Source organism: Spea bombifrons, chromosome 1 (assembly GCF_027358695.1).
Source record: "Spea bombifrons isolate aSpeBom1 chromosome 1, aSpeBom1.2.pri, whole genome shotgun sequence".
Taxonomy (NCBI): domain Eukaryota; kingdom Metazoa; phylum Chordata; class Amphibia; order Anura; family Pelobatidae; genus Spea; species Spea bombifrons.
The window spans coordinates 156,787,086-156,806,155 of record NC_071087.1 but is presented as its reverse complement, the minus strand read 5'-3'; the positions used below and the strand labels follow the sequence as shown (position 1 = coordinate 156,806,155).

The 19,070-nt window shown below is 40.4% G+C and overlaps 1 protein-coding gene across 4 annotated transcripts in view; it reads right to left on the bottom strand.

Moving 5' to 3' along the window:
* Window positions 1-19,070, bottom strand: part of TCF4 (transcription factor 4) — a 180,102-nt gene that overhangs the window by 115,300 nt on the left and 45,732 nt on the right. For 3 of the 4 annotated variants that reach the window (XM_053448202.1, XM_053448200.1, XM_053448203.1), the window contains exons 3-4: window positions 18,100-18,161; window positions 6,951-7,047 (exon numbers count right to left, since the gene is read on the bottom strand). In XM_053448202.1, the coding sequence (XP_053304177.1) occupies window positions 6,951-7,047; window positions 18,100-18,161 (159 nt within the window). Of the gene's footprint in view, window positions 1-6,950; window positions 7,048-10,889; window positions 10,950-18,099; window positions 18,162-19,070 lie in introns of all 4 variants that reach the window. The other variant, XM_053448199.1, reaches the window with a different exon arrangement.

Here is a 19,070-nt window from a genome sequence, read left to right as displayed (position 1 = left end):
CTTCACCCAAGAACACAGTCCACTATATAACAGTAAATAAAAACACTCGCAAACAAGCTAAAAAAAAAGTCCACATAACGCAACGGACTCCTTTCCCCAGCCCATGATGCTTATGGTGGGTCTATGGAATAAGAATTATATGCCGAAGCCACTGTCCATGAAACGATGGCCCACTCCTCAAATCATGGAACTTCAAAGTCTGGACTCATTTGTCTCTTGACCATCTTCAATTTCCTAGCCAGCTTGAGCTACATCCTATTATGAAAGCAGGAGCATTACTAAGAAGTGGTGGATTTTTGCATTTAATCACTGATTTGTATATATTTATAAAACACCAGGGCAATAACGCATGAACGTTTGCTTTTCTGTCCAGAAGGCTTATCTCCGTGGTGTCCAGAATCGCCTTGTAAATTAAGCTTTTTGATCTCTACATTCAGCACAAGGTTATAGCTGCGTCGAAATCCAGCCAAACAATAAGAGTGTGTTTAGCCATGTATGGATTCTCGATACTATTGTTATGTTCAGCAAGAAAGGGGGGAAAAAACATCTTTGATCAATGAAAACCTACATTTAGAGGAGTCTGCGTGTTAATCTCCTTTCCAGTTGAGCTGATCTTTATCTAAAAATGCTCAGATACCAACACCATATTTTGTAAGACTGTTCTCTTGCATGATCGGGCGCCTTCGTTTTGCATTCCGCTTAAGCTCTTCTTTGGGAATAAAATCTACATATTTGCATCGCTAAATTCTACTTCCTAGCTCGGAAGAAAGAAATGTTAATATGGAAAGCAGATGTCTGCTTCGGATTCCTTCAGCTGAAATTTGCCAAAGTACCGTCAGGTCTACTTCAAGGTGGAGATCAAAAGAAAATTGGAAACAATTGTTACTTTTTCAGTATAATGATAGATTTCTGTGTGACAACGAGCCAAACGGGTAAATCTCATGACTCAAAGGATAATAATCAAGTATTAAAAAAAAGGAGCTGCGGCTTCTTCCAATCCCAATTCCAATTAATAACTTTGTCCAACTTGCATTACAAATAAAAGGGAACATTTGTTATGTTTTTCATACAGAGAGCCAAGATACTAATCTAGCATATTAGTCTCTCTCTTCTTTCATCCCTTAATTCTACTTTCTTCTTTTCCCCAAAGTTCTATAAGCAATACAACCGCGACTTAAAGATGCATGACCAAACAGAATACCCAATAACGGTTGACTTTATTTTTGAACCGTGTTCCAAACTCCTAGAATTTTATCGAGTTTTTAAATTTAAAAACGTAAACTTAATATACATTTTTGGTATGATCTACCCAAGAATGGATGGCGTTAAATACAATGTCAAAAACAATAGCCATAAAGTGTGGCTAGATAGCTGTTGCGCAAGAGGGGAGAAGGCACGAGTACAGATGTAGCAACACGGATTGTCGAGCAACTCTCGTGTAGTAACAAAATAGCCCCCGTTTATAAGATGAACAACTGCAATCATATAAGGCGTTAACGTGAGCTGACCTCTTTAGCTTTGAAATGGTCGGCGTCCTTGATCCAGCAGAAGATATAGATGCTTATTATGGCCACAATGGAGACATGCATAGCAATCCTGATCTATTTAAAATTCTATGGTGTGATGTTTAGATTAAAAAAAAAAAAAAATGTAGAAAAACTAGTAGTCCTTTGATCTATAAAAGAGCGATAACGCTCGGAAAACCTCCATTAGCCTTTGATCTTTTTCCCTTTAAAAATTGTTTATCTCTCTAAACTTTTTCATCCATCTCAGCCTCCGTCCGTTCCCAATGTAAACCTGTGTGTTAGCCTTCAAACCAACGAAGCTTCTTCTCATTACTCTATGCTACGTAGATTTATAGAATTTACCCAAAAAGCTGTGTTGGTAAATGGAAACCTCCTTAGCCCCCTACAAAAAAAGAAATATTACTGTCAATTAGGACCAGAAGTTCTTTTATCTTGTAAATCATTTTTCACAGATTTAATATGAAAAATGGATGTAGCCGTATTTTGGTTTTTGGTTGGCGTAAATATTTATCGGGTCAACAAGTTTTCAGAAGGTTTCTTCTACAGGTGGAATGATTTCAATAATTAAACAACAGGAAAAGAGCAAATAAAAAGTATTAAATGTTTTAAATAATGCCTGAAATACATTAAAAACTGAAAACCGTGACCGACCAATGCATGCTATTTTTTATGATTTTTATATAATTATTGCATACATTTTTTTATTTGTTTTTATTTCATTTCCTTCTGTGATTTTTCTCCTTATAATTTTCAAGATTTAAGGAAATAATCCATCTCAAATGTTTGGTAATTCTGTTATTTTTATTTTTTTATGTTATTTAAAGCCTGTAGCTATAGGCAACATCACAACTTCACTTATTTGCCTACTTTGTTGTACATTATATTCACCTAAATATTTTGAATATTGAATGCATCATGTCAAAAAAGATTACAAAAAAGAAAAGAAAAAAGTGAAAATCTGAGCACGTATGTGAACTAAACTTTTATACGTGTGAATACTTCTCTAAAATGCTATAATTTAAAACACTGCCCGAAAGATACTAAATTCAATAACAATTTTTAAACCACAGCATAAAAGTCAGTATCATTCAGTATTTATAAAAAGATTATTAACCCCTTAATGACAAAGCCTGTACATGTACAGGCTCAAAATGCATTGTTTTCAATGGGTTTAGGGACCGCCCATTGTCCTTAAGGGGTTAAAGCTACAAAAAAACTACGGAATGGTGGGGATTAGATAAAGTTTCAGAGGCACAATGAACGAAGTTCCCTGTAGCTCAGGGGTCGACAAATTTGGTTCGCATCTAGGAGCCAGCCAAAAAAAATGTAGACGCCAGCCCCAACCATGTTTTTATTTTCATATATTGTGGTAAAGTGTATGGGAGAGTGGTTGATGGGATATATATCTCACCTGGTTACCTCAGCCAGGCATGGTAGCAAACTAAGGTGCTCTCAGGTGAGGCTTCCTAAGCTCGTTACTGGGGAGGAAACCTTAAAAGAGAGCGCTGTTAGGTTTGCAGAGAGAGGAGAAACTGGGGGAAGGAGCAGCTACAGCCAGCGCTGCAGCCGACCAGGTATGAGGCTTTACCCATGCAAAACCTTTTACTTTGCTTTGTGCCAGGACCTTGGCTTGTAGAGAGGTATCCGGATGTTTAGTTAGAGCCGGACAGGCTTAGAGTTTGTTTTGTTTATAAGGTGCTCTGTGTCTACAGCATCTAAATAAACCCGCTTTACGTTTGAAACCGGCGTGAAGACTGTCATTGCCGCCCCATGCGTGAGCTGTTCCCTACAATATGTAAAGTTAAGACTTTTTGAAATATAAAGTTCCTTAAGCCCCTGCCCCCGACTGCCTCTACTTAAAGCAGGAAGCATACTTAAGTATGCTGCCTCTATATGCTCAGTAGCCCTCCCACTGATGTTTAAATGGCATACACGTGATTGGTGGCTGCTACTCCCATTGACTTCAATGGGACTTCAGCATGTGCGGGAAGGGTACTTGGGTATGCTTCCTACTAACACTAAGTATGTCTCGTCCCCCCTACGGCTCCTATAAGTTGGTACCAGTATGTCTTGCTTTGGGTTAATGTTCTTGTCAAACTTAATGTTATAGTTCATTTCCATTCACTCCTAATTATAAAAATGCAATCTGTTGGTGCTTTATAAATAAGTCTTTTTCTAACTTATTTGAACGCCTTCACCAATTTTCATTATTTCATTGTAAGATGCATTAAAGTTGTAAATTGGGCACTTAATGTGCATTAGATATGGGGGACTGGACTGTCTCTTTAACCTGTTTCAGTGATCAGCGCTCTACATTTTTTTCTGTTATTGCAGAAATTGCTCACTTTAAATGATCCGTCTAAACATGGCGGCTTCTTGCAAGTGAAACGACACGTGAAAAATAAATGGCATCCCTGGGCACGTGGCTTGCGGGAGGGACAGGAGCATGAACAGCCCTCGTGACGTCCCATACAACGTGATCAGGGCATGATGTGACTTAATGACTCCCCACTTTGACTCCCAATTAACCATGATAGAAAACTGGCGAGTTGATTTCATCGCCCACAGCTTATTAGTGCTTTTCACGGCGTAAAGTAGCACAACCTGTGATTTCTTTACTACTATATAATGCCGTTGAAATCACTGCTTGAATACAGGTGATTTAACTCGGAATATCTTCACCAATTGAAAAGTAATAAGGTTCACCATTTTCAGCTATTAAAGCCATCAGTGCGTCAGTACAAGAGAAACATTTTGATGAGCTATTAAAGGGTTAAATTTTGATGAATCCCAGTGTCTGCTCAAAGGTATGGCGAAGGCTGGCTGAGCCTTTTGGGAGTTCTAAGAATACCAAGCAATGGATGAACAGCATTACCTAAATTAAAAAGCAAATTTCTCCCCAACAAATGACAAAATAAAAAAATGTAGCAGTCAAATGTCCTGCATGATGAGGTCATCATTTTTAGAGACCCCCCGGCGTCGAGGGTATGACGTGACGACCCCCGTATCTCGCTGCCTCCTGGAAAGAAAGTCTACGTCAGCCCTAATGAAAATAACATCCCTTTTTATTTCGGTGTCCGCAGATCACGACCTCCAACGCCGCGGAGACAAGCAGATGCTTGATATATACCAGCGGTGCAGCGAGACAAGTACACCATTAACATCTCATATACGTGGCGCCTTTCGCAGCGCTCCAGCCCCTGAGACCGTCCTCCTGCCATAATAAATAACATTGTTGGCGTACGTCACATTCACATACACCCTGACAGCGTTCCTCAACAGTCCCTGTCAACGGCTCCAACTACCATCAATCCTGACCGAACGCCACCGGGGTGTGATGTGAACGGACTTTACACGGAGGACAGGTAAAAATAACCAAGCTAACTATATTTGTTGACCCAGCCGATACTTCCCATTGGTTGTAATGCTTTCATATAAATCAATGACACACCAACACCAGCTTACGATGACAAGATTAAAAACCTTGTCTGCTCCGTCTCACTGCCCCAATTATCCCTAATAACGTGCTTAATGTTTACTATAATAACATTCATTACGGAACACATTTGGAACAGAAAACGCAAAAGGTTAGATTTTTGTTTGGTTGAGATATTTAAAGGGGACTTTCCCGGCTCAATCACCACACTGAGCGGATGCTTTACGGCAATGCTAATGAAGTCATTTCCTCATAGACTTCCATTAGTCAGAGTGTCTAGCTGGGAGATAAAGACCGAGTAATTCTATTTGTTACATGCAGGCAGTATGATAATGAGTCAGGATGTTTTTCTAGTAGATTGGGCTCAGATAACAGAGTAAGAACTACAAATGGGTAACATGCGGCTGCCTGAAAAACATATTACAGGGGGAAAACTTCCAGCTCGTTGGTCTAGAGATACGAATGTCGCTAAAATAATGCTACATCTCATAAAGTATCTGGGCTAAGAGCACCGGCCCATCAGGGGCCACCAGGAGCAAGGATGTGATAAGGTTTCTGGCTCATTGGTCTAGGGGTAGGATTCTCGCTTTGGGTGCAAGAGATCCTCGGTTAAAATCCCAGACAGCCCCTTCCAACGACAATACAGGCAGACTAGACGGCCCGAACGGGTCTTATCTGCTGCCGGGTTCTATGTATCTATTATACACTATACACGTTGCAGGGAAAGCAAAAGGGAAATGTGCGCAGTCCCAGTCTGCAAGCAATTACATGTTTGCCTGCACGGTCAGGATCGTGTTCTCGACTGGGTTTTACGTGCAGTCGTTTTTGCAGATGGTGGAGATTTTAAAACATATACAAATTTTCTTCTTTTTTTTTTAATGTCTTTTTTCGAACAAAAGGCCATAGTTAAACGAAACATATGGCCGTTTGGATTTGTAGATACTGTTAAAATATTTAATTGGGTCTCTGAAACAGCTGAACGCTTGTTAATCAAGAGCTTATTCAGCTATATCACCAGCGAAGAGAACGAATTTTCACACGTTCCATGCTACGGCACAACTTTGAATCCGCTTCCTATAGGCATTCGCCCAGACGTACGATGGTCGGGCTCGGTGCACGACCGTCTCCGATGTATGTAAATTCGGAAAGTGTTAAAAGTCTTTTAAACCCTCAGTAATTCGCTGCACGGCCCTCTGACAACATTTTCTAAATAATCTGTTATCGAGAATCCATAGAAAAACTACATCTCCGTCAAACTATCACCTTATTTTCAGTTAATTTTAGAAGACCTCATTATCACGTTACAACGTACAGCCACGAATCACTTCATTATAAAGATTGGCGCTATTTCCCGCCATTTTTCACTGTTCAGTAACACCTATCACATTCAGGGTGTTAGCCCGTTATCAACAAACAAGTCAGCGGATGTGGATTTCTGTTCAGCCAATCAGCAGACGGGATGTGGCTGCTCGCCCAATCAACAGCCGGGTTGAATTCTGGCTACTTTACTAAACCCTTATGATATTGGTTGGCCAACGTGGTACCAATCCAAAGGGTAGAGATACACGTTAAGGAGTATGGACTCTGGATATTCTCAAAAACAAATCTAAGGAACCTTTCATTTCATTGGTGAAGGATACGATAAGTAAGAATAAAAAACAAAAAACAGAACCCCTTCCCAAAATTTTTTTTTAGAATTCTAACTTTCCTACAAACAATTTACTCAAAATAAAGCACAAGGAATGGCACAAAATATCATAGGCATGTACTGGTTTATTACGGAGAGCATCCAGTTAAATGGGATGGTCGGTTCCGGGTTCTGAATACTCTCCTCACTCAGTTACTCAATGGGCCAAGAGACCATCGTTGGTGAAAAATTGTTCTTCTATTGCCGGTCTTTTCCCTAAGGTCAACGTTTCTGTATATAATGTACAAAAGTCTTGCAAACATCAACATGAAAATGACAGAAAGGCCAGTATTTGTCTTACTTTGTATTCTGGAGTTGAGAAAAGGTGGTGATAGATTGTCATGCGAGCTCAGATCCCTGCTTGTCATGTGATCGTAGTGGGCTCCTTCTCCATAGTTCTGCGAGAAAAAAAAAAAAAAGAAGAAAATCTTAGAGGTCAACAACATACCGAAAATACAGACACCTCACAATTTTCATGCAAAAAATAAAAACAAACCAAACAAAAACATGCGGGACTGTAAGATGCACAAACACTGTATAAAAAAAACAAAACACGCAGGCACAAGAGGTGTGCAATTCAGGCTACGAGATCTGGTGAAACATGCACGGCGGCAATTGTGACAAAACACAAAATATTTGCACAGAACACTAAACATGAGAAAATCTGAATATTTAGCGAGGTAATTGTAGGGTGTTTTGTAGGAAGGATTCGTGAACTATTTGATTTTCGCTGGGCGCGGTCAACTAACTTCTCCCCAGGGTCACGGACAGATGTTGTCTATCCGCTCATCCTCTTTAGGTTACCGGAACCAATCAGGCTCCACCGAAACGGAGAGACGAATAAGAACCTATTGCGAATTATAACCTTATCTTGTCAAAGTTTGAAAAGTGTCTTTATCACCATAGCAATCGATTGACTCAATCAGCAAGAAAATTCCATTGGTGTGAAAAGATCACTTTTTTCTCTATTTTTGTACATAGCCCCTATTGTAGCGCTCAACAAAAGTCATGAGTTGTGGCACTTGGGAATTACACGCTGGCAGCTAAATTTCACCTGCTGGACACACAAACTGACTCCATACAGAACTGATGTGTCCAAAAGCGGCCCTACATAGAGCTAGTCCACGTGTCCAGCAGCCGGCCCTACATAGAGCCAGTCCACGTGTCCAGCAGCCGGCCTTACGTAAAGCCAGTCCACATGTCCAGCAGCCAGCCCTACATAGAGCCAGCCCACGTGTCCAGCAGCCCGCCCTACATAGAGCCAGCCCACGTGTCCAGCAGCCGGCCCTACATAGAACCAGTCCACGTGTCCAGCAGCCAGCTCTACATAGAGCCAGTCCACGTGTCCAGCAGCCGGCCCTACATAGAGCCAGCTCTTCCATCCCACTTGTCTGGAGACACAAGACCAACAGGGGGGTCACAGGACTCTCGGTAATAGTGTAGCACCTCCAGGCTGCTGCGTCCAGCAATTCCAGATCTGTATCTAATCCAGTAAATAACCAGCATGTTCTAAGACTAAACACATGGAGCAAGTCTGCACAAAAACTGTCTCACGTGCAACAAGACGGATGAACTCATGTTCTAGTGAGCTACGCGACTACAGTCAATATGCAAAGGAAAACAATGCGGTCTCTGGAGAGCTTTCTTGCCTCAACATAATCGTGACGTCCTCTACCACGACCCATATTTCTTGGTGTAAAATTGAGGGGACATTACTCAACCGTTGGCAACCCAAGAGCCAGTGGTACAAAAAGGGCCGTAAAGTGCTAGGTCCAGGATTTACCTCGTGGGGCTGTTGGCCATGATGACCAACAGTCCTATCACCTGTAAAAGCATGTGCATTGTCAGGCCTTGGCCACATCGCAGGTACAACTGCTCCGGATACTCACAATGTTTCACATCCAACCAATGAAGGTGAAGACAAGATTAACATGTATGAAGTTATTACGGGATTCTTGTACAAAAGTTTTAAATAGTGACCTTATCCCCATAGCAACCAATGGAATATTCCTGCTGATTGGTCCATTTAGTTGGTCTCTATAGTCATCTCATGAGGTTAGTTTGGGGCGCACTAACCAAGCTGTTAATATACACTTTCATGATTTACAAAAGATGCTACTTGTATATTTTGTAAAGAGGCAAAATAGAATAAAAAAACAACCCCACTCCGCAACTAATAAGGAGTTAAAAAAATAATGTTTTTACTACCTTACTACCCCAACCTTTAAAAAAACAAAAATTCCCAATAATTTTAACTTGTATTTTTATTTTTCGTTTTTAGGCCTGTCTTATAACGTGTGATTATACTGATTAAAGGTGCTGTTCCACCTAGACATTTCCCCCAACTTTTCCTGAATAAGCAAATGATGTAGTACCGCTGCATACATGTTAAATAAACATATTCCTGTTTTCAAATAATTAAAATTCTCTCTGCACTGCTCCGGGAGCCTGCTAACTTCTGAACGTCTTCTGGTTTAAAGGGGAGTTTGTTGTAGGAGGTCATACAGCTGTGATGTAATACAATTCTTCATTTCCTCATATAGAAAGCGGTGATAAAATATTGGCCAATAGGGGGCAAACTTGAGAAAGAGAGCTCACCTTGCCCACTTGGGCTTTATTAGCTAAACTGTGATAAATTGGAACCAGTTAAAAGCTTTCGCGCTGTAAAAGTCCAGCATGTTTCACACTGCGAGAGGGTTAGTGATTGAAAACCGTGGGTCACATTGTTCCCATTAAGGTGCGTTTCACGGTTCTAATGAATGTCATTCTCTGACGGAAGCCGACATAAATTGAATAAAAACAGGTCCATATGTTCCGTAAGGACTTTGTTGCTTTTATATATCTATTTACAGGAATAAAATCAATTTTAGGGCAATATCAAACAATAAGTGCAGACTGTGCCATACCAAAGCATCCAAAGGAAAATAGAGTTAGATAAGCAGGAGCCTGAGTAAAACCGCTTCAGATAACAGGTGTAGGCCACCCTTTCCTGGCCTGCGTTAGCCAAGAAACAAGGAAAAAATAGTAGTTTAACACCTTACATTCGGCACGAGAGTGAGCTCTGCACCTCTATGGAGTCAGAGGCTGAAGAACAAGCCTTGGGAGAAGCCCTGCTCGCGGCTGAGGCATTCCTTCCGAAAGAATAAAATATCAAGCTGCAAGTTTCTTTTCAGAGTCTTCTAAAACGGTCTTTTGTATGTTTTCAACTCCCGTGCTATGATGTCATAAATCCCACTTCCTGTGATGTAATTTCTCTTTCCCAAATAAATATACTCAATCAGCACCTCCTTTTTAGATTGGAGCAGTAACTGGACATGAAACCCCTGGAAATTTCATGCGAGCCAGCACTGGAGAAGTGGAAATAGAGCTGCATTTGCAGGTATATATATATATATACACACACATACATACATACATACACACACATACATACATATATACACACACATATATATACATATATACACACACATATATATACACATATATACACACACATATATATACATATATACACATACTCAGCATATCTTTAACCCAATATCTGATACACGGTCGGCTATTTGGATCTAGGATGCCAACCATGCATGTCATATGTAGGGTTCCTTCTCAAAACCGTCTGCAGCATCCACAGTCACAACAGAGTTTCTATCGATGCACTTAGCAATAAAATGTGTTAAATTCGGCACAGTAGGTAGAACAGCACCTTTAACACTTTAATGGTATACTCCATTTAATAGTTAATACGCTTTATATCTGCATGCTTCACTGTTTCCAATAAAGTATTATTAAAAATGTATATTATTATTATTATTAAACATTAATGAATGTGTCTTTTGTTCATACACCATGTTGGAATTTATTACTAAAAACCAATATAATATTTTATTCCCATAACTCACGAACCCCTATACTATTGGCAATTCCGAAAACCAAAACACAGGGTAGGAACCCCCCCCCTCTTAGCTGGTAAGAATTAAATACATAAATACCCAAATACGTCATACATTTTTTTATTGACGACCCTCACTTTATCCGAGTGCCCTTAAACCCATTCTTTGTTACGGTTTATACATAAAAAGCATTCTACGATGAACAAAAAACACACATCTTTAATATAAAGCAAATATTAAATTGAATCGCCTGTATATATATATATCGTCACGTAACGTTCTACGACATTGCAGGTTACACAACGCAACGGTCACAAAAAAACACACAAAAAGCAGTAGAAACATACATGCAGCCACCTCCGGGGTGGATGGCTATGAACGCTGGCCTGCATGCTGCATGACAGCTTCTGAAGGGCAGAAGGAAGAAGGAACACGTCGTTAGTATTGGAAATACTTTTGCCGATGTTCTATTAAACAAGATAATCGCACCATCGAGCCGATACACCGCTTAAGGAACGGATCGGGCTCTCCGTCGCCGCTCCCCACCACCCTTGTACGGTAATTGGACCAGTGCCACGTGCCTTTAATAACCATATTGTAATACGGCGGGCCGCGGGGAAGTTTACATTATTTACACGCGGTACCCTGCGGACCTCGCAGAATGTCAGCTTGTAAGGTTTGCGGAAAGATGGTGTAAATAACGTGGGTTTAGCCGCGGCCCCCGTTGTGCCGTAATGCTTAACTGCCTGGTTCCGTCAATCTCTCGTTTAAGAGCATCCTTGGGAGTCGGTACGTTTGTTCTTACGAGGAGTGAAAGCAACGAACGAGATGGAGCGGTTAGAAATGCTGGGGCGAGTCCGTGCAGACGGGACCGGGGAAGGTTATGGACAAGGTCATGCTCCATGAATAAATGACAAGGTCGTGTTATGGTTACATGCGATACAAATAACGGGATGGACAGGACTGCTATTTGATCCAAAAAACATAATCACGGAACCAAAAACGCATAAAATCATTCTTTAAAAGGCAAACTTTAGCCCAGAACCAAGCATAACGTAATCAACGTATAACCTGGGGCTTTTAAAGATCCGGTATACATAAACATAGAATCTGCCAGCAGGTCGGCCCCCGTCTAGTCTCCCGTTTCTCCTGCGATAAAGGCTCAGACCTTAACCAGTCGTTGGTCTCGTCTTAGATTCAGGAGCCGTATGCCTATCCAATGTGTGTTGAAATTCCCTTACTGTATTACCCTCTACCACTTCTGCTGGGAGGCTGTTCCATTCAACTATCGTCCTCTCTGTAAAAGTAAAACTTCCTCTCATTACATGTTCTCTATAATTAATTTATTTTGTACATTTTGCAGTAAATTCTGCGTCCTGTGACTATATGTAAATGCTGTGGGAGCCGCTCCGCAGAGGCGCCCTGCTGGCAGTGTTTGGGGAACACTGTTTGTGAAGCCATTCGGCAGTCATCCGGTGATCTGGGCATTACTGCCCCTTTAATTACTAGTAACGAAGTGACGCTGACGTGGTTTCTAGCAGAATTCTCTGTAGCGATGGATCGTTTCATCTCGATTTACAACTTTGTATCTAAAATGTACAGCCGACTTTATCCAAGGCTAACGGCAGAAATAGGAACCGTCCCGAGGCCACCTGGACTATTTTCTACTAGCTGTAAGAGATAAAAGCGTACTTACCGATAAAATAACCCCAATGTAATATTTAAAGGGACAGTCTAATGTCCCCGACACCCATACTACAGGAGAATGCATATTACCGTGCGAGAACTTTAATATACATTCTCCAGAAAGGAAAAAATAACAGCATTATTATTATTCTAATAATTATTATTATCAGCCATAAGGTTAATAAGGTTAAGGTTGGGATTTGTCCCACTAAGAAAGAATGCATTATAAAGTAATTATTTTTTAAAGTACTTTAATATGAATTCTTACTTGCCTTGGTAAGCAGGGGATCTGTTACGTCTCACTTGTATCGCCTGCCGACCAAGGAGCTGGGGCAGTACAAGGGTGATCATTCGTTTAGTGTTATCAGATGCTTTAATGTATCCCTCACTTTCTTGGACCCTGTCAAATCCAGTTTTACCCCCATAGATACCTTTATCGCATAACCAGATTAAGCAGCGAGGGCCTTTCATGAAGTTTACAAGCACGTTCGCCAACCAACACGCCAATGCAACTAGAATAGCGGACTATCATAGAAAACCATTTGAGGCACTCAACCATTGGGCCACCCAGAACGGAGATGTGAGGCAAATTCCCCTGCAAGATGGAACCAACAACCCCAGACATATGTTTCGGCCTTCATTGGCCTCATCAGTGTGGTCCAGTTGGTATCTCTCTAGGAACGACAGAGCTAGGAGGTCCACCTCTGGACTCACCATTTGACTTCAGATTAGCTCCAAGAAACCCCTGAAAATTGAAACTTGAGATGCCCCCAAAGAGGAGGCACGTGGTAGGACAGGCTATGAAGAAGCTGTCCGTTCTTCGTATGATACAATAGAGGATTTTTCATTCACGAGACTACGCTTAATTCCCATACAACAAAAATGACTTGACGCGCCGTTAAATACCGAACACATCCTTCTAATGTCAGGCCAGGGGAAAGGGGATTAACTAAACCCTCCTTAGACATATACCCCCTATTAGCACCTCCTTGAACCCCCTCTAATCTGACGGCATTCTTAAGGGGTTATGTGCGGTTCCCACAGTACGGTAGAAACCGCGTGGCAGTAATGTCACCAGATGCGCATAATAAATGGCTTCAATTAGCCAGTATTATCTCTTTTGAGAAAGAGTGAGAATTTTGCCACTATTAATTCACAGGCTCCTCTTTTAATAAATACCCCCAATCGCGTTTAATGAAGCATAAAAGAAGACCTATTTATTGAGTGGTGCTTTGTCAAACCCCACCATTCCTTTGGGACGGAGACAGAATGTTCAGTTAAGGTGACAATTCCGTTCCCTTTCATAAAAAGAATAAAAAACAAGGAGACATGTTTTAGGGAAGGTATTCTGTCTCCTTCACGGTAATTATCAAGGATTTAAAAAGGAACTGAAAAAAGTCAACTGTGCGGTCAAGAGGGATACGTGATTTACAGTGAATGGTGGTGAATTAATAAAAAAAAAGACAATAAAAATTGCCTATATAAAGTGTTTTTAATGGATCAGCAATTTGCTGATCTTTACTAAAAGACTTAAGTAACAACCTCAACTGTAGTTACAAGAATCAGAACAACCTTTCTTGATTGCATCGCTGATCCGATGGCTTGGGCTACTTTTTCAAGACCCATATTTTTGGTGCTCTTGCTACCAGCACATTATGGTTGATATCCCTGCTTGAATACAGGTGATACCATTACTTAAAAATACACTTAATTGAAAGTTTTCCCCCTCCTCATCTATTTCTGTAAGTCTAATTGTTATGTTCCATACTACTTGTCATGTCCCGTTTACCTACTGTATAGCATTGTGGAATAGGTTTGCGCTATATAAAAAAACGATAAGTAATAATAAATCCAGGTTTCCATGAGAACCGCTATTAGAGCCATTTGGTTAACACATTTGGTGAGTCATTGCATAGAATCTTCAGGATGGGCTGTTAAAGGGTTAATATGTAAAAGCTCATTTAGAAAGCTCCCAGGTATGGTTATGTATCTTTGGTCACGTGGTACAACTTCAAACCAATGAGTTCCAGGCCAGTGCTCCATTATTATTATTTATTGTTTTATATAGCGCCATCATATTCGGTAGCGCTGTACAATGGGTAAATAAATGTCTATACCTTAAACACGATTTGCGATTACAGTGTGACATTACTTAATAACAAGACATTTCATAGTGGGCTGGAAGTGAGGGTCTGGAAGTGAGGGTCCCCAGGGTCGAAGGGGAGTTGTGGACCCTGGTGGAGTGGGAATAGCCGTTTTGAGGCCAGCATAATGAACAAAATAAATTCCTGCTGAAAAAAAAAAGTCCACAACTAAGTTTTAGGTTAAAAAAAGGGAAAGTTGAAGAAGTTTTTACTGTAGGAAAAAGATGGGAAGACTGGATGGGCTGCTTCTTATCTGCCACGTTTCTAGCGTTTCCAAGAAATTATCGGATGAAGCAATAATCTTCTCAGTATATAGACAACTATTTGAGTGTTGTTGGTGATATCATAATAATTACTATAATTCAGACAATATCATTAAGTTTGATTTGCCCTCCAGGCAAACAGATGTCTGACCCCCCTTCGTGTTAAGTCACACGCACAAGCACCCTAAAAAGAGCTCGTGTGATTATTGTCTTTTTCAACTGCGAAGAAAAAATATATGTATTTTATTTTTATTTTTTTAAGAACTGTGCGAATGTTTTAGGCAGTTCGCGAAAAAAATGCTTTAAAGTAAGAAAGTTTTCAAAAATAGACATTTTAATAGTTTATTTTTGTCACTTAATAAAACAAAAGTGAACAGAAGAAAAATCTAAATCAAATCAATATTTGGTGTGACCCCCCTTTCAACCAGCATCAGTTCTTCTAGGTACACTTACACAGTCAGGCATTGTGTAGGCATATAGTTAGGTGTTTGATTAAACAATTACAACAAGTAGGTGCTAATGATCAGGAGGAATACAACTGGGTGAGGTACCGCCAAACTCACTAACAAGGAGAGGTGTCTGAGGACAGCTTAATGTTAAAGGTCTTACACCACAGCAAGACTGAGCACAGAGACAAGACACAAGGTAGTCAAACTGTGTTGGCAAGGTCTCTCCCCAGCAGAAATGAAGGCAGACGGGTTTCCAGATGTTCTGTCCAAGCTGAAAGAAATGGCCATTGTTGAGGGCCGTGGATGCAGCGGTCAGCCAAGTTAACTTAGTGAAGCAAATGAAAGAGACACCATGATTACTTCTCTTCACAATCGGAAGATGTCCAGCGGTGCCATCAGCTCAGCACTGGCAGAAAGCAGTGGACCCTGGTGCACCCATGTTCTGTCCAGAGAAGACTGGTCAAAAGTGGTCTTCAAGTAAATCTTGTGGTGAAAGTGGAAAGAAGGCCAAGTGACCCAACACAGGAGCTGGGGCGCAGAAAAATGGCAGCAGGTGCTCTGGACTGAGTCAAAATGTGAAATATTTGGCTATAGCAGAAGGCAATTTGTTCTCAGAAGGGCTGGAGAGCGGTACCATGAGTGTTTGCAGACAATAGTGAAGCATGGTGGAGGTTCCTTGGAAAGTTGGGGCTGCGTTTCTGCAAATGGGGTTGGGAATTTGTTCAGAATGAATGGTCTCCTCAATCCTGAGAAGTATAGGCAGATATCCATCAGCGAGGTGTCTGATTGGCCCCAAATTCATTCTGCAGTATGACAACGACCCCAAACATACAGCCAAAGCCATCTTCAGCGTAAAGAACAAGGAGTCCTGGAAGTGATGGTATGCCCCCCCACAGAGCCCTGATCTCAACATCATCGAGTATGTCTGGGATTACATGAAGAGAAGCAACTGAAGCTGTCTAAATCCATAGAAGAACTGCGGTCAGTTCTCTAAGATATTGGGAAAAACCTACCTACCGAGTTCTTTAAAAAAGATAACAAAAAAAAAACTGTGTACGAGTGAACCTAGAAGAACTGATGCTGTTTTAATGCATTTTGTAATATAAAAATAGTATTATAAATAGTAAAAATTTAACTATTAACGTGTCTATTTTTGGAATCATTCTTACTTTACAGCATTTTTTCCCACAGTATTATATTTCTTTACAATTTTTCTAAATAAGATAAAAAAAAATATAAACATATATACACACATACACAATTTCTTATTTAAAAAAAATGGTAAAGAAAAAAAAACAGTTTATGTATGTTTCAATTGTGCGTGGGATTGTTACATTAGAAGAATGCCGACTTCCATGCGATTTAAAACAGGGCATGTTACAACACAGATGTCACGTCAATGAAATATGGTGTTGAAGTTTTTTTATTTTATTATTTTTTTTTTTTTTACTACTGTTACCAGTAGAAATGAGTGGGCAGGTATCAGATGCTATCACGAGATCAAAGGAAGTCATAACAAAACACAGACTTATGGTTTTATTCAAAACAGCCATATGTCCCCGGTGCCTGTAGCTTCACTGAAACGAGCCCTTTCTTTATGACCCCCGAGGTTCTGCCATTAGAAGCAGAATTCTCTGTTAACATTTTCCGTTCTGCTCCGATAAGCAGAGTGCCAATGCCGAGGACGTGCCAGATTAACCCTCTAACGCATGAGAAAAATTGGTGAGCGGTCTCAAAAGTCTCAGAGGAGGGCCTGAGTTTAACCCTTTGTCTTCTACAGATCAGATAAAATGTGACGCAATAGAATATAACCGATATAGTTAAACCGGATGTGAAAAGCTACTAATTCCAAGTCAACAGTGGAAGTGGGGCCTAGGGGGTTAAGGGCTATCTGAAGAAATGTATAAATTTTTTCCCATGTTGCCCCCCCTATAAAATGGTATCAGCGTCAACTAAATACTTCATTAGTAGCCAGAGAAGTATATAATTGATTGTTGGAACACGTATGCCCTCTGTGATGATTAAACAAAGTTAAATAAGCGATACAGCCCCATTATTATGCTCAATGCACACAGAAGTTCATTTTGGATGGATGGGCTACAGTGTATTTTACTGCATTCAGTCATTACTTATTAGCGTTGGATAATGAGTTTAGTCTAATTTAACCCCTCCCCCAGCTGGTCCTACTGAATCAGAGAGCATACCTCAATATGCTTCTTGCACATGCTCAGTAGAACTCTCGTTCAAGTCAATGGGAGCTAAGCTTCCATTGAAAATCAATGGGAACAGCAGCAGTCAATCCCATATACACAGCATTTCAGAAGTTTGGGTGAAACATTAAAAATAACTTTTACCACTACGCTATTTAGAATATTAACAAAAGGTTGCTTGGTCCTTTAATGATCAATTAAAGTTACCTAAGTGATAAAAAAAGAAAAAACAGGCAATCTTAGGTCGTATCAGTCCATATTATTGGAGTTCTTCTCCCAAGTGTACTCAGTCTGTGACACACGCGTGACTGGTTGGGGTGTCCTACACGTAATGTAGCATGCGTGTTTTGGGATCCTGGGTGGAATGTATAGGGTTGATGGACAGCATGGGTGATGATGTTATGACTGCTGGTGGGATGGTTCACAACTCTTTCATGGATGACTCCAGCTCTTGACATGCATGCACCAGCAGTAGTAATGATCTTATTAGGACAATGATAAGATTACATAGTGGTCTCCAGTTTGTTGATGTGGAAAGACTTCTCATGTATGGCCGAAGCCACATAAACTCTTAATGGCACTTGGTGGCTCTCCAGCTGTCAACATATAGATAGGGGCTTTTGGTCTCAATGACTGATAATTATTTTCAGGTCACCAACCAAAAATACTTTAATTTTAGCATTTGTATGTCCATTAAACCTGTATAAAGTTATGAAAATGTATTAAACATGAAATTCCACACCCAACCACAATACGGTTTATAAAGAGTAGGGCTCCTTTTCCCCACCCAGGGGTTTTTACTTACCCTTGATGGGCTCGGATGTGCACTGCTCCCCCAAGACCCTGAGTTACTTCTGTCTTCTACATCTGTGGACAAAACAAAAATACATTATAATCTCAGTAAACTCTATCTAAGCGATGTTTTATTTCAACTTGCATTTTAAATTAGAGAGTCGACTAATCTGCAGTGGCATTTAATTAAGAATCACAAGTAGGACTTTTGTATTTATAGTAGGCATCTGACCCGTCTACTTAAACAAACTCATTAAAATTCGCTGCTCGATTTAACAGTCCCGAAAATCAGAAGGCCGAGAGACATGTTGGTTTTTCATCTTGTACGTATTAAAAATTTGAAGATAAAGAGACGATCCAGACTTCATATACAACCATTTATGGGTAGTTTGTGCTGTAATAGAGCTCTTTATGCTATGGGAGTGTATGGAACCACAATAAACTGATACAAATTACAATATATATATATATATATATATATATATATATATATATATATATATATAATGTATATAAAATACAAAAAAAATTAAACAGAACAGGGCCGGACTAGCAATCACGAGGCAGCCCCGGCACTTTAAGGCCAGTGGCCGTCTGGCGACGTAAGTGCGACCCAATGGCTGGATATGTGAGGAAGGATGATATGTTTTTATGCTTACGCAGCATGCGGCCGGGCAAATCCAGCTGTTGGCCGCACACTGAAGCACCTGGTGCTGCCGGAGAATGGGTTTGTGTGATGCGCTGTTGGCCAGTGGCCCGCCGGGCATTTGCCCAAGACAAACAAAGAGTAGCTTTAGCTTTAGTATTTTACAACCCAATTGTTTAAAACACAATGCATGGCCAGCTTTATATGCTTTACTTGTTTTGTTTGATTTTAATTAGTATGGTAAGGCTTATTCAAGGTGAATACATTGTTAAACTCCAATGCACAAAAATATATATTAAATAAAGCAAAAGAAAAACAGCTATGTGATGAGGAGAATC